The following is a 15,595-nucleotide window of genomic DNA, read 5'->3' as shown; positions in this document are numbered from 1 at the left end:
AACACCCGTTCGACGTCCAGCACCGCCCAGCCGCCGCCACACATGTCTGCACTGGAACATCTCCAATCAACAGTGTCTCTTGTGTTGGTGGATGTCCAGGTCGGAGAGGTCGGCACGCAAGTGTCGCCCTTCAGAGCCCAAACCAACGCGTCGGTGGAGACAGCACGCCCACCTCCATAGAATGATCAGCCAGGGGATGTGGCCACTAGGGCCATGAATGCAATCCTTCAAAGGATGCAAGAGATAGAGAACAGATTCCTGGCTCAACAAAGATTGGACGCCCAGAGGATGGAGGCATTGGAGGCTGAGCCATAACACTGAAGGCCGAGCTGGAGGAGCAGGCCAAGTTGAAACTGGCGGGCCGCAGCAACAGAACACGACCACGACAACCGAGACCGTGCGGAACCCTCGCCATGGCAACCACCAAGAAGGCGGAAGACCAGTCAACAACCAAGGAGATAATTATCTCCATGATGAGGAGGCTAATGAAGAAGGCTCATGAACTTGGCAATTCTGCTGAGGTTCAAAAGTGCCAGGATACCTCCATATGACGGAAGTCAAGACCCAGATGCTCACTTAGAGGCTTTCAAGATCGAGATGTTGTTCAACGGGATAACTGGACCTATTAAGGCCAGAATCTTCGCGACGACATTGATAGGTCAGGAAATGGCATGGATAACAAGGCTCCCTAGGAACTCGATCGATTCGTTCGAGGAATTGGCTCGAACTTTCCATCTGAATTTTGCAACGAGTAAGGCACATCTGATGCCGGCCTATGCCTTAGGAAGAATCCGGCAAAAGGAGAATGAATCATTGAGGAAATACCTCGATCGATTTAAAGATGCCGCCCTCAAGGTTCGGGATCTGACTGAACCGGTACACCTGCATTTGATCATCTCGGGATTAGATGGTGATTCTCCACTCGCAAAGTCAATCTATAAGAACCCGATCAACGATCTGGAGGAGTTTCAACAAAGGTCGGACAAATATATAGATGTTGAAGACATGCAGAAGGCTTATGGAGAGACCAGAGGACGGAGCCCGAATCGCCGAAGCCCAAGCAAAAAGAACAAAGACCGGGATCAGCGGGGATCGAAGAAAGGAAACGACTCTCATGACAAGAGATCGGATCTCCAAGGACCAAGTATGACACTTACACACCATTAAACATGTCTAGATCTCGGATATGGAAAGAGGTGGCTCAGACCGAGATACATAATGTTGAGAGACTCGAACCCTCAAGAGCAAGAGCGGGTTGGACATAAACAAATACTGTGCTTTCCATGACCAGAACGGTCACATCACGGATGACTGCTGGGATCTCCGAGATGCTATCGAGAAACACATCAGAGAGAGGAAATTGAAGCAATACATTATCCGAACTCAGGGCAAGAAGAACAGCAAGCGAAGGCAAAGAAGCCGGAGCAGAAGTCACAGCCCTAAGAGGGAGGAGAGAAAAGATCGGGAACAAGACCACCCTCCAAAGGGAAAAAAGGTCGAAGATAAAGATGAGGAGTTTCAAGAAGCTGAATTTGAGTGCAATGTGATAAGTGGAGCTTTTGGGTGGTGGAGGTGATAATGCAAATGCAAGAAGAAAATACCTAAAGGAGGTCATGTCCATTAGAGACAAACCGACCTTCAAAGGAAGAGCCAGCAATCCTGCTCCTCCAAGACTGTTCTTTACTCAAGAAGACCTAGAAATGGTCGTACCTGGACACAATGATGGTTTGGTGGTTACCGGGGTGCTAGTTAATTGCCGGGTTAAGAGAATCTTCATTGACCATGGAAGTTCGGCAGACATACTCTTTTAGAACGCTTTCCAAAGGATGAACTTGGATGAAAAAGACCTGAATCCCTGCGCCACCGAGCTTATTGGGTTCAACGGAGAGCCATCCCCTCCAAAGGGATATATAGACTTGAAGCTGACTTTGGGGATGAAAGAATCACTCTGAGCTGGAAGGGTTCGGTTCGTAGTAGTAGATGCACCTTCCTCCTACAATGTGATCATTGGCCGACCTACAATCCACGAGTGGGACATGTTAGTCTCCACCAAGCACCAAGCACTAAAGATGGTTGGATCAAAGAATGAGGTCATCACTATAAGAAGAAATCAGAAAGAGTCCAGGGAGTGCTATTACAAGACTTTAAGGATCAATCATGGAGGGCCGTCATCTCCCCCTAGAATCAAAGACGGAGGTAAAGCCCCCACCAGAGACCAGTCGGTATACCCATGTGGAAACGAAGTAAACTTGGTCGAATTTGACATGAGGGAGGAGCTCCAAGCACCTCGACCAGAACTCCAAGGAGAGTTGGAAGACATCAATATTGGGGAGGATGGCAAAGGACACACCAAAGTGGGAAAGGGCCTGGAGGCCGAGGTTAAGAAGGAGTTAGTCTCTTTTCTTAATGAGAACTCTAACGTGTTTGCATGGAAGGCATCGGAGATCCCGGGAATAGACCCAACCTTTTACTGTCACAAGCTTTCTATGTACCCTGGGTCGAAACCAGTGTCTCAGAAGAAGAGAAAAATAGGTCCTGACCGACGTCAGGTTCTGAACGAACACGTGGACGAGCTATTAGAAGCTGGCTTCATTAGAGAAATACAATACACCACTTGGTTGTCCAACGTGGTGATGGTGAAGAAACCTAGTTGGAAGTGGAGAATCTGTGTTGACTACACCGACCTCAATAAGGTCTGCCCAAAGGACTCGTATCTGATGCCCAACATAGATTAGCTAGTTGATAATTCATCAGGATTTCAACTACTGTCATTCATGGATGCGTACTCCGGGTACAATCAAATCCGACTACACCCAGATGACCACGAGAAGACCGCATTCATCTCGGAAAAAGGGAATTTCTACTACAATATCATGTCGAAATTGGAAGGAACCTGGAGGTGTACATTGAAGACATGATCGTCAAGTCGGTGCATATAACTACACATGTAGCCGACCTCAGAGAAACTTTCGAGCAATTAAGGGCTCAGAAAATCAGATTGAACCCGGCCAAATGCGCTTTCGGGGTATCAGCTGGGAAGTTCTTGGGCTTCATACTCACTAACAGGGGAATTGAAGTCAACCCTGACAAATGCAAGGTCGTCCTTGAGATGAAGCAACCTGAAAACAAAAAAGAAATCCAGCAGCTTACAGGTCGCCTGGCGGCCTTAACCAGGTTTCTGCCCAGGTCGACAGAAAAAGCCTTGCCTTTCTTCAAGCTCCTAAAAAAGGTGGCAGAATTCGGATGAGAAGAAGATTACAAAAGGGCATTTAAAGAAATAAAGAGATGCCTAGCCACCCCACCTGTGTTTTCAAAGCCAGAGCCCGAAGAGACGTTGATCTTATACCTCTCTGTGGGTGAAGAAGCCATTAGCACCGCCCTAGTAAGGGAGACTAACAAAGGACAACAACCGATCTACTTTGTAAGGAGGACACTACAAGGACCTGAACTTCGGTATCAGAAGCTTGAAAAGGTGGCGTTCGCTTTGCTTACCACGGCAAGAAGGCTCCGACCTTACTTCCAAGGGCATCGAATAGTCGTGAGAACCAACCAGCCCATCAGACAAATGTTACATAAACAGGATCTAGCTGGGAGGATGATCAACTGGGCCGTCGAGCTCTCGAAGTTTGACATATCGTATGAACCCCAGCAGGCAATCAAGTCCCAGGCATTGACCGACTTTATCCTGGAGCTAACCCCGTCCAAAGGGAAAGAAAAAGAAAATGAAGACCTCTGGACAATATACGTCGACGGGTCCTCAAACTCTAAGGGGAGCGGAGCCGGGGTGATAATTGAAAGCCCGGAGGGAGTGTTCATTGAACACTCACTTCACCTTTCATTCCCAACCTCAAATAACAAGCTAAATATGAGGTTTTCATCACAGGAATTGTACAGGAAAAAGAGCACGGAGCAAGAAGGATAATAATTCTCAGTGACTCACAGCTGGTAACTTCGCAGGTCGAAGGAAAATATCAAGCTAAAGGACCACTAATGATGAAATACCTCCAAGAAGTTAGAGAACTATTGGTCGAGTTTGATGAGGCGGTGGTCCAGTACATACCCCGAAATGAGAACAGCAGAGCGGACATCCTGCCAAAGCTCTCCAGCTCGAAAGGATCAGGAAATCATCGAACGGTCATACAGCAGAGCATCCCGGAGCCGACCATGCATCAACTTTAATTCTTAAATCGATTTTAGATTTTTTTTTTAATTATTGGAGGCATATATATTATAATCATACGATTCATACCCAAGAGCCCAAGTGACCACATTAAAGACGAAATAAATTAATGTCAAGGGATTGGATTCATTTCCTTTTTTTAATATTATCAATGCAAATTTTAAGTTTCTAGACAATACACAATACTTCAAACATAAATGTATAGTTTTTTAATTTTGGAAAGTGAATTTTTTAATTTGTTGATATTAATTTTATTATTTTTTAATAAAAGTTGAGGAAGCATTTTTTGAATGAATAGTTTTTTTTAATATTAGTCTTAGGAATTTAAATCATTTTCAAACTGACAACATAAAATTTTTTGCCAAATTGAAATAGCCGTGAATGTCTTCTTTTTGCATTTTCTTGGTTTTCTTTCGTTATAATTTTGTAATACAACAAAAATATATAAAAAATTTGAAATAAAAAATTAAGGAGAAAAGCTAATCATAAGGAATCAGCCTCCTTATTACAACCAAATCTCTACCATGGATTAAAGTCAAAAACCAAATAAAAGCATTGATTTTTCAAAAAATTATTTTTGCAGTTACTGCAGATAAGTTATCTGTATTTTTTTCCAAAATGACGTTATTTTGGGATTAAAAGATTAAAAAAATATAATTATAAAGACTATAATAACCCTAAAATAATTAAAATTACAAAAATATCATGATTTTTGCCCCAAAACGACGTCATATAAAGCTGACTGCAGATAACTTATCTACAGTGACTGCAGAAAAAGCAAATCCTTAATTTTTATAAAAGAATTATAAAGCATAGACATGCCAATATATAATAACAAATATAAAAACCTAGGTTCCATATTTCACAATTCTAACTAATTACATGAAAATTGTAAATCAAAACTAGATCCACATCCAAACACGCAATCCGGCTTTGATAACAATTGTAGAAGCAATTGCATCTGCGGAAGTATTTAGACCATTGTGGTTTGGGATGCAAACGTATCATCATCGTTTTACTGATTTACCTCTTGGTGTGCAGCTAATGCATAAGTACAACTAAAGGTGTGCATGGTTCGGTTCAGTTTGACAAAGAAAATTGAATCAAATTGAATTGGAAAAAATAATTCAATTCGAACTGAATCGAACTTTATTATTTCAGTTTAGTTCTGAACTGGTTTATAACGAGTTCGGTTCAGTTCAAAACCAGTTTTGGACTGGTTTTAAAATTAATTTTAAATCCAAATAAAAACTATAAAAAGATTGAAGGAAAAAATTAAAATGTATACTTATATAAATGATAGTGAAAATTAAAAAAAGAAATAAAAAATAAAAATAAAAATACATAAGAGAAAAAAGAAAAAAAATAATGAAATAAAAAAAAGACAGTAAATAAATAAATAAGAGAAGAGAAATAGAGAGAGAAAAAGAAACATAAAAGAAAAGAAAAAACCGATCCGATTCATGAACTGGTTTTCAGTCCAACAACTAGTTTTTAAAATGTAGTTTTTTTTAAGTGTTGTGTTTTTTGTGGTTCTTTTCCACACCCCTAAAATTGGTTTTTGAAAGAGTTTTGAACTAAAGTAAAAGTATGAAAATATTGAGGAAAAAAGTAAAAAAAATAAAATATAAATAATCCCACAAATTTGAAAAAAAATAAAAAATTAAAAAGAAAAATAAAATAAAGTAAAGTAAAAATAAGAGATAAAAATACATAAGAGAAAAAATAAAAAATAAAAAATAAAAAAACTATATAAATAAAGTAATAAAACTAAAGATAAAAGAAGGAAAAAAATAAATAAGGAAGAAAAATAGAGAGGAAAAAAGATAAATAAAAAAATAAGAGATGAAGAAAAAAAAACCAATTTGGTTCGTGGTTTTTTAAACTAATTCGGTTCTTAAATTGGTTTTGAAAACCAGTTTGGTTCATAAATCAGTTCAGTTCGTGAACAATTTTTCAAAAACAGTTTAGTTCAAGAACTAGTTTTTAAAAGGCGGTTCAGTATAAGAACTGATTTTTAAAAATCAATTTTTTTTAAGTGCAATTCAGTTCAGTTCACAATTCAGTTTACTTTTTTTTGTTTCTTTGCACATCCCTAAATTCAATCATGCTTATTTTAGTATGAATTTTGAAGACATTTAAATGATTTAGAGTCACAAGTCTTTACACATATGTTTTATCATTACGTGATATTATTTTCCATATGAGATGTTTTGATAAGCCTTTATTTGATATGTATTCGAATATTTTGCTTTCTACAAAAGAATATTCGATTACTTCTTGAGAAGTATTCAAATAACTACCCGTTATGTGAAAGTATTTGAATATTTTACGAAAAATATTTGAATAATGTTAGTATGTAGGTATCTTAGAGACAATCTGTTTTATCATATGAACACTTTGTACTGTTTGGTATTTCATGATTTATATATTTAAACTTTATCTTTATCATATTTATGTCTCGCCTTATTTTACAATCATTACGCGTTTAAAGATAAAGCATGTGTTAACTTGAGGGATCTATGATAGGGATCATGATCAAGAGAACTCGAGGACACTACATGTATATTGCCTGAAACGTGTTCCTAGTCTTGAATCACCAAAATAAGGCATTGGTGATATTAATAAGACTAGTACAACATCCTTTCTTTAGACCAATGAGCATCCTTCCTTCTCTGTTGTACATGTTTCTTGCTGCTTGATTGTTGTACTCTATATGCTTTTAGAAGCTTCTTTTCAGACTTTTCCTGCAAAAGGGTTAGAGGAAAGGTTAGTGGAGCAAGTGTAGAAATAAGTCAATCCATTCCCATTTTTCCTTCTTTTATCAGTGGTTATATCAACGTTCCCTTTCTGATGTTTTAATGGCTGAGAGGAAAATTACTTTTTCTGCGCACGTTTACAAAATTTGTAATGAGTATAAGTAGGTAATGGCCGCATGCTTTGTGAAGTGACTCAGCGGAGACAGGTGTTCCTAAGAACTCAGCATCCTTATCCCACAAGCTTAGGGAACGTTCCTATTTGAAACAACCTGAAAATAATATATGTATTATAGAAACACCTTTATACAATTTTAACTTAACCAAAAGGGAAACAACACACAAGAAATATATATATATATATATATATATATATATATATATTTTTTTTTTTTGAAACAACAACATGGGGTTATGTGGTTAATTAACCACCCCAAAACCACGTTCCAGCTACGGAATGTGTTATATTTTCATAGAGCATGGGTGAACATCAAACGTTCCCCCTTTATTTGGACTTAATGTGGCTAAGTTAACCACCCCAAAACTTTGTTCTTGTTAGAAAACAAGGGCAAAAAGCTGGGTTGCCTCCCAGTCAGCGCTTAATTTAATGTCTTTAGCTAGACTCATTACTCAACTCTCAAGTGGAATCAGAGAGAGGGATATTTTCCTCTTTATCATTGAAGGAATCATCAGAGTACAATTTCAGCCTGTGCCTATTAACTTTGAAGGAACGGCCATGTTCAGATCATTGAATTTCAAAAGATCCATTTCCTGAGTCTTGAACAATTTGGTATGGACCAGTCCACCTTGATATAAGCTTCCCAGGGAATAGTTTGAGCCTTGAATTGAACAATAAAACTTTCTGACCAACCTTGAATTCTCTATTCCTGATTCTTTTATCATGCCATTTTTTCATTCTTTCTTTATAAAGATTATAATTCTCATATATATTTCCTTTGAATTCTTCTAATTCTCCAAGCTGAAGCAACCTCTCTTCTCCTACTGCTTTCTCATCTATATTCAATGAATAAACTGCCCAATATTCCTTGTGTTCTAATTCTAATGGAAGGTGGCAGGCTTTGCCAAATATCAGTCTATATGGGGAATATCCAAGTGGTGTCGTGTAGGTTGTTCTGTAAATCCATAATGCCTCATCTAATTTGAGAGACTAGTTTTTCCTAGAAGGATTGACAACCTTCTTTGGAATTCTCTTAACCTCTTGGTTAGAGACTTCAATAAGCGCACTGGTTTGAGGATGTTATGGAGTTGCAACCTTGTGTCTTACTCCATATTTCTCCATTAACCTCTCAAATTGGTGATTAATAAAGTGCTTCCCACCATCACTGATAATGCAGCGAGGTGTTTCGTACCTTGTCAAAATGTTTTTCTTTAGAAACCTCACCACAACATTGGCATCATTAGTGGGTAAAGTAACAGCTTCTACCCATTTGCTTACATAGTCTACAGCCATTAAAATAAATTTGTTCCCACAAGAGGGAGGAAATAGGCCCATAAAATCAATGTCTCAAACATCAAACAATTCAACTTCTAGTATAGAATTAAGAGGCATTTCATTCTGCTTGGTTATGTTTCCTTCCCTTTGGCATCTACCACATTGTTTAGCATATTGAAGGGCATCTTTAAAAAGAGATGGCCAATAGAAACCTGATTGAAGCACTTTTGATGCAGTCCTGATTCCTCCTAGATGGCCTCCATATGGGGAGGAATGACAGTGGAAGAGGATGTGGGCTTGTTCTTCTTCTGCAACGCTCCTCCTTATCATTTGGTCTGCACATCTTTTGAACAACAGGGTTCATCCCATAAGTAGCTCCTACAATCATGAAAAAAAAATTCTTTTGCATTTTATTTGCTTCATAAGGTTCTATCCCAACTGCAAGAAAATTTGCAAAGTCAGCAAATCAAGGATCGTTTTTGTCATGCATGACAAACAATTGTTCATCAGGGAACGTCTCCTTGATAGGCAGACCATCTTTAGTGTGTTCCAATCTGGAGAGGTGATCTGCAATCTGGTTTTCATAGCCTTTTCTTTCTTTGATTTTCGAATTGATTTCTAGTAACAACAAAATCCATCTGATTAAGCGAGGCTTTGCCTCTTTCTTGGCAAATAAGTATCTAAGACTACATGGTCAGTATGAATAGTGACTTTGGATCCCAGAATATATGGTCTGAACTTTTCATAAGCATATACTGTTAGTACTTAGGTGTCCTAGAGACAATCTGAGAGTCAGATAGACCCATGTACTTCTTTATTTGTTATGAATAAATTTTATGAATAAAAGCATTATTTATCTTGTGTCATATTACATGTCTCAAATATTGAATATGAGTAACTGGATAAAGCCCTTGGAATGGAACAAGTGTCACATTGAGGATTTATGATAGGGATCACGATCATGAGGGCTCAATGACACCACATGTCCATTGCCATAAATATGTTCCTAGTCTAGAGATACCGATAATGGACATTGGTGATCTCGGGTAAGACTATCACGACTCAGCTACTTGCATGGAGATGCAAGGTAGAGTCCTCATGAGCTACAAACATGGAGATGTCTTTGCTAACTCGTGGGTGGATCTATTAGAGAATAGCTCGCATTGAATTGGCCCATAAAGAGACACTACGAGAAAATCTCACAGATAGTATCAATAGGTAATGTCTCTTATTATTTGGGTGTGTCTTTCCTTAGACCTGACGTTGTCATATAGACATGTGCTCTGTAAGGCTTACTTTGATTGTATATCTTTTCTGCCTGAAACATGGAGACTCATAGGTATACTCTTGGGCATGCCCTAAGGACTCAGGACTGTGTGGTTTGGGCCCAAGCCCATTTATATCAGTGGCTATGTTGGGCTTGATGGGTCGCACACAAACAACTTAAGTTGTCTTGAATTCTAGCATATGTGGTTTGGGCACAATGAGCCTAAGTTGGAAAAGCCCACATATTGGGCCAAGAGAGAGTAGGTGGCATCATGGGTCAAGTTGGACTTGATCCATCATGTAACCTAATTAATTTGAATGTTAAATTAATAAAATTAATTTGAATTCTAATTTTGAATTTGAAATTTGAATTTAAATAATTTGAATTCTAATTTTGAAGTTCGAATTTGAAATTTGAATTTAAATAAAATTAACTTCAATTCTAATTTTGAATTTCGAATTGAAAATTTGAATTTAAATATAGTCATTAAATTAGATTTATTGAAGATGGAGAAAATAAAGAAAATCAATCAATTAGATTGATTGAAAACAAATCAATTGGATTGATTGACCAAAATTAAGGAAACAATTAATTAAATTAATTGGCTGAAATTGGGAAAATAAATCAATTAAATTGATTGACCAAAATTAAGAAAACCAATTAATTGAATTAATTGGCTGAAATTTGGGAAACAAATCAATTGAATTGATTCACAAGAATTAAGAAAACCAATTAATTAATTATTTGGCTGAAATTTGGGAAACCAATCAATTGGATTGATTGGATAAAATTAAAGAAACCAATTAATTAAATTAATTGGCTGAAATTGGGAAACCAATCAATTGGATTGGTTGGATAAAATTAAGGAAATTACCCAATAAGATTGGGATTTGATGAGGATGCTGATTTGACTTAGTCTTAAGTGAATGAGGTGTCATATCTATATATAGCCCCTCTTCTTCCTTAGTTTTGTATATCTTCTTTTCTAATTTTCTCCACTAAAACCTTAGCCAACACACACATCAGTGTGGCAGCCATCTCTCTCTTAGAATAACCAAAGGCACCACCCAATCTCTATTCTTCTCTTGAGTCTAGCAACCCCGATTAAAGGATATTGGACATTCGAAGAAGTGTTCTTCTCTTACAAGACAACAAGGTGGTGTGAATTTCCATCGGAGGACTTGTGTTCTTCGAGTTTGAAGAATTGATGAAGAACGCATCTGATCAAGAATAGTAATCCGTACAAAGGTATCAACTTTAAACCCCTAACATGTCTATAGCATAATTCATGGGTTGAACATGCTTGAGGGTGGGTAAAGGTTGCTTATTCTACACAATTTTTTTTTAATTTTTCCTTCTTTTATGTTCATGGCCTACAAAAGGCAACTTTCGTATACTACAGCCAGTAGCTCCCTTTCAATAATTGTGTAATCCACTTGAGCTTCATTCAAAGTTTTACTGGCATAGTATATGCTGTGAAATAGTTTATCCTTTCTCTGGCCCAGAACTATCCCTATAGCTTGATCACTTGCATCACACATTAGTTCAAAGGGTAGGTTCCAGTCTGGAGGTTGGATGATAGGTGTAATGATTAACTTACTCTTTAAAGCTTCGAAAGCTTTCAAACATTCAGGGCCGAATTCAAATTTAATATCTTTTTTTAACAACTGGCAAAAAGGTCTAGCTATTTTGAAAAAATCTTTGATAAACCTTCTGTAGAAGCCAGCATGCCCAAGAAAAGATCTAAGAGTTTTAACATTCACATGGGGTGGCATCTTGGCTATAGCTTCTACTTTGGCTTGGTCAACTTCTAATCCATTCTTGGAGATCTCATGTCCTAAGAAAATTCCTTCTCTTACCATAAAATAACATTTCTCCCAGTTAAGAATGATTAGAAGAGAGAGATCTTTGTAACACTTCTTCTAAATTAATCAAGCAATGATCATATGACGTTCCCAGTACTGAGAAGTCATCCATAAAGACTTCCACTTCTTCACCTATTAGACCAGAAAAATTAGAAAACATGCATCTCTGGAATGTTGTTGGAGCATTGCATAGTCCAAAAGGCATTCTTATGAAGGCAAACGTTCCGTATAGACAGGTGAAAGTGGTTTTGTGTTGATCCTCTGGTGCTAGAGGAATTTGATTGTATCCTGAATAATCATCAAGAAAATAGAAATATTCCTTACCTGCTAGGTGATCCAACATTTGATCTGTGAATGAAAGAGGAAAATGATATTTCCTTGTGGCAGTATTGAGTTTTCTATAGTCCTGGTAGATTCTCCAACCTGTGACTTTTTCGACAGGAATCAGCTCATTTTTTACATTCAACTCCACAGTTATGCCCCCTTTCTTGGGAACGCATTGGACATGACTGATCCAATTGCTGTCTGAAATGGGATATTTGATTCCTGCATCTAACCACTTGATTACCTCTTTTCTTACCACCTCTTTCATGATGAGATTTAATCTCCTTTAATGTTCCACTGAAAAACTATCAGGGTCAGTAAAAAAAATTTTATGCATACAAAAAGTGGGACTGATACCTTTAAGGTCAACTATGGTCCAGCCAATAGCTCCTTGATACTACTTCACTTTGTTGATCAGAAGTTCTTCTTGCTCTTTTGTAAGGAATAAGGAGATGATGACAGAGAGCGCGTTAGTGTTCCCCAAGTATGCATACTTTAGATGTTGGAGAAGTGGCTTTAATTCCAGATCAGGTGGTTGTAGAGCTGTTAAATAGGGCCAAAGTCCGTGGGACAACCCATTTAACCCTGTATCTGGCCCTACTAAATTCCAGCCCCATATGTTGGGGGCCTATTTTAGCCCCAGCCCCATCTAGCCCCATTAATTATTGGTTAGGGTCGGGCTAACCCGCGGACAGCCTTCAGTGAGCCATTTTAATAGGATACGTCGTCGTTTTAGCCAACTGTGGTTCTGCTCCTCTCCAGTGGAAATTCTCTCAAGTTGTCAGCTAGCGATTATAACACAACGATTATCTTGATTCGTTACATTTACAAAAGACAAAATTTCACTCCTTCACAACATCCCAAGTTTCATTACAAGACAAAATTTTAGAGTCACGAGCCCAAGGTACTATCATGTGGATTTTCAAAACTGCCTTGTAAACTGATGATAAAAGTAAACTAGGAGTGTGTAGTAGTTTCATAACTAATATATTACTATTATGTGGATATGAACAAGGGAAAAATGTATATCATTTTAAAGGATGTAAAGTTGTGTCATTTTAAATGAGAGAAAGAGGTAGATAAAAGAGGAGAGAGAGTGGGCAAAAAAATATAAAGGTGTGGGTCCCACCTCTTTGTGAGAGTGAAAGGATATAAATTGTGTTATTTAAAAGGACAAACACTTTTCCTTATGAACAATATTAAAATGGTTTGAGGCTTGTAATTGTATATATCTCAAACCTAGAAATTATGAGACAATATCTCTTAAGTGGGTTACTATTTGTTACTCATTAATTTTCTAATTAATTATTTTTTGGCCCGCGGGCTGGCCCTAACCCATAGGGCTACATGGATTTATTGGCCCATGCGGGCTTTTGTGTTAGTGGGCTTTTTGGCCATGCGGGCCTTTTGGCCCTAACCCGCGTGGGCTAGGGCCTAACGAGCCGGGTTGGCCCGTTTTGACAGCTCTAGGTGGTTGTTCTGTAGATGGTCTCTTGACTTGTTTTTATTTTTTTGTTCTTTGCAGAGGCACAAGTGTTCTCTCTTGTAGTGGGATATGTTCCTCATCTTGTAAACTTTCTTCTTCTTCTGATTCTTCTTCAACTGAATTCAAGTTGATCTGGGTATCTAACACAGATATCATGGAACATTCTTCCAAGTCTCCTTCATCATCATGAAACTTCATGGCTTTTAGAACATTGAACTTAATTTCATCATCATGAACTCTTACGATGAGTTCCCCTTTCTGCATATTGATGACAACTCCTCCAGTTACAGGGAGCGATCTTCCCAAAATAATGGGAACGTCAACATCAGCTTCATAATCTAGGATGATGAAATCAGTAGGAAAAATGAACCTATCTACTTTGACCAGCAAATCTTCTACTTTTCCTGCAGGCTTAACAATAGATCCGTCAGCCATTTGTAGTGTTACAGTAGTAGGTTTTGCTGGGCCTGTGGCAAGTTGTTTAAAAATTGAGGAGGGCATCAGATTGATGTTGGCTCCCAAGTCACACAAGGCTTTGCCTTGGTAAGTATTCCCTATAACGTAAGGGATGGTAAAACTCCTAGGGTCTTGTAGCTTTGGTGGAAGTTTACCCAAATATTTGCAGCTTTCCTGCGTCAAGGTTACAGTTTCATATTCTTCTATACCTCTCTTCTTGGAGAGAACGTCTTTCATGAACTTGACATATTTGGGCATCTACTCCAAGGCTTCTACCAGAGGGATGTTGATATGAAGTTGCTTCAGGACACTCAAGAATTTTCCAAATTGTTTGTCATCCTGCTATTTCTTCATTCTTTGGGGGAACGGAACTGTGACTGGCAGATATTTCTTCTGTGGGGGCTTAGCTGCTTAACTGGTTTCAGCTTGAGTTTGCTCATCAGTCATAGTTCGTTCCTCATGTCCTTGGTTTTCTGTGAGTTGGCCAGCTGCCTGCTTTTGATGTTGTTCATGGTGTGAAATACTCGGAGATGCCTCAACTGGTTTATTAGGTTCCTCCTCAGTGCTTATGGTTGTTGTCTTGGAAGTGTTTGAGGCTTGTGTAGCAACTCTCCCACTCCTCAAGGTAATTGTTTTGATCTGTTCTGGAGAGGATGTTGAAGGTACTTCAGTGTCCCCTGGCAGTTTGCCTGGTACTCCGGTGTTAAGCCTGACAGCTATTTGCCCCAGATGGGATTCAATGTTTCTAACAATTGCATCATTTCTGGTGACATATTCTTTCACATAATTTTCCAATGCACTGATGCGTTGTTCATCTCTGGGGAATGGAGCATTGCTTGGTCTTCTTTGTTGATCAAATGCTCCATGTCCCCCATTGTTGTTTTGTTAATACTGTTGTTATTGGTTGTTATATGGTCTAGGATTAATGGGTGGTCTCCACCGAGAATTATGGTTCTGGTCTTTCTGTATAGTGCCTCTAAAATTTGGGTTGTTGTTGCGACCTACGTACTGTTTGTCTCTGGCTTGATTGAAGTTCCTGCTCCCAAAATTTTCTGCATAACACACCAGAGCTGTTGAAGGACAGTCTGTTGAGTCATGTTGGTCACCACATGCTGAACATGGTTCACTTTCTGGGGCTGTGAGTTGTAAAACATTGGATTTGGGATGATTTATGTCAGCTTTCAAACTCTTTACTTCATTCATTAGGGCAGCTAGTTGAGCTTCCATGGCAATTTGTTTATCCAACTCCAACATGCCTGGTTTCCTGACTGGGTTTATTCTTTCTAAAGGCCAGTGAAGGCAACATTCTGCATTGCTTTCTATGATTTCATATCTGGATTCAAGAGTTCCAGTTCCTGCAGCAAAATCCAAGTGAGATTGAGAAGTATGGTCAATACCCTTATAGAAAGTCTGCAAGACTCCCCATATTTCTTCCCCATGGTTAGGACATTTCCTGATAATGTCCTTGTACCTCTCCCATGCTTTATAGATATTTTCTCCATAAAATATTCTGAAGTTAGAGATTTCAGCTCTTACATCAGCTTGACGGGACATAGGGAGGAACCTCTCTATAAACTTATCCAAGCTTTGGCTTTAGATCCCAGAGAGTGAGGGAACAACCTCATTCTCATACTTTCTTCTAACACTCCCTCTATTCTAAAATTGTCACAAATATCTTGGAAATAATTCAGGTGAGTGTATAGATCTTCTGCAGGAAGTTCATTGAAAACTACAGCCTCCCTAATCATATTGAACATGATGGGTTTTAGCTCAAAGTTAGGAGCTTCAACAGGAGGGATTGATTCTCC

General features: G+C 38.4%; 3 protein-coding genes and 1 pseudogene across 3 annotated transcripts; 2 read left to right on the top strand and 2 right to left on the bottom strand.

The window, feature by feature from the left end:
* Positions 1–498: 498 nt before the first annotated feature.
* LOC133299956 (uncharacterized) lies at positions 499–1,167 on the top strand. The gene has a single exon (XM_061499445.1). It carries the CDS (start codon positions 499–501, stop codon positions 1,165–1,167), a length of 669 nt encoding a protein of 222 aa, XP_061355429.1.
* Positions 1,168–13,349: 12,182 nt separating this feature from the next.
* Positions 13,350–14,045, bottom strand: LOC133299955 (uncharacterized). Its single transcript, XM_061499443.1, has one exon. It carries the CDS (start codon positions 14,043–14,045, stop codon positions 13,350–13,352), a length of 696 nt encoding a protein of 231 aa, XP_061355427.1.
* Positions 14,046–14,198: 153 nt separating this feature from the next.
* Positions 14,199–15,341, bottom strand: LOC133299954 (uncharacterized). The gene is made up of 2 exons (XM_061499442.1): positions 14,762–15,341; positions 14,199–14,647 (listed from the first exon to the last, which is right to left on the bottom strand). The coding sequence occupies exons 1-2, from the start codon at positions 15,339–15,341 to the stop codon at positions 14,199–14,201; spliced, it is 1,029 nt and encodes a 342-aa protein (XP_061355426.1).
* LOC133299959 (small nucleolar RNA R71) lies at positions 15,225–15,320 on the top strand (annotated as a pseudogene).
* Positions 15,342–15,595: the final 254 nt, after the last annotated feature.

The sequence above is a fragment of the Gastrolobium bilobum genome, unplaced genomic scaffold (assembly GCF_033153095.1).
Source record: "Gastrolobium bilobum isolate Gb01-03AN ecotype WA unplaced genomic scaffold, APGP_CSIRO_Gbil_v1 utg40846, whole genome shotgun sequence".
Taxonomy (NCBI): domain Eukaryota; kingdom Viridiplantae; phylum Streptophyta; class Magnoliopsida; order Fabales; family Fabaceae; genus Gastrolobium; species Gastrolobium bilobum.
This window is presented reverse-complemented; position numbering and strand designations above follow the sequence as displayed.

Bases quoted from the DNA above. Each gene is read 5' to 3' on its own strand.
- LOC133299955 (XM_061499443.1), bottom strand. From the start codon at position 14,045: ATGCCCAAATATGTCAAGTTCATGAAAGACGTTCTCTCCAAGAAGAGA.
- LOC133299954 (XM_061499442.1), bottom strand. From the start codon at position 15,341: ATGTCCCGTCAAGCTGATGTAAGAGCTGAAATCTCTAACTTCAGAATA. The intron at 14,648-14,761 runs GCACTATACAGA...GGGGACATGGAG, and splicing joins CAACAACCCAAATTTTAGAG to CATTTGATCAACAAAGAAGA.
- LOC133299956 (XM_061499445.1), top strand. From the start codon at position 499: ATGAACTTGGCAATTCTGCTGAGGTTCAAAAGTGCCAGGATACCTCCA.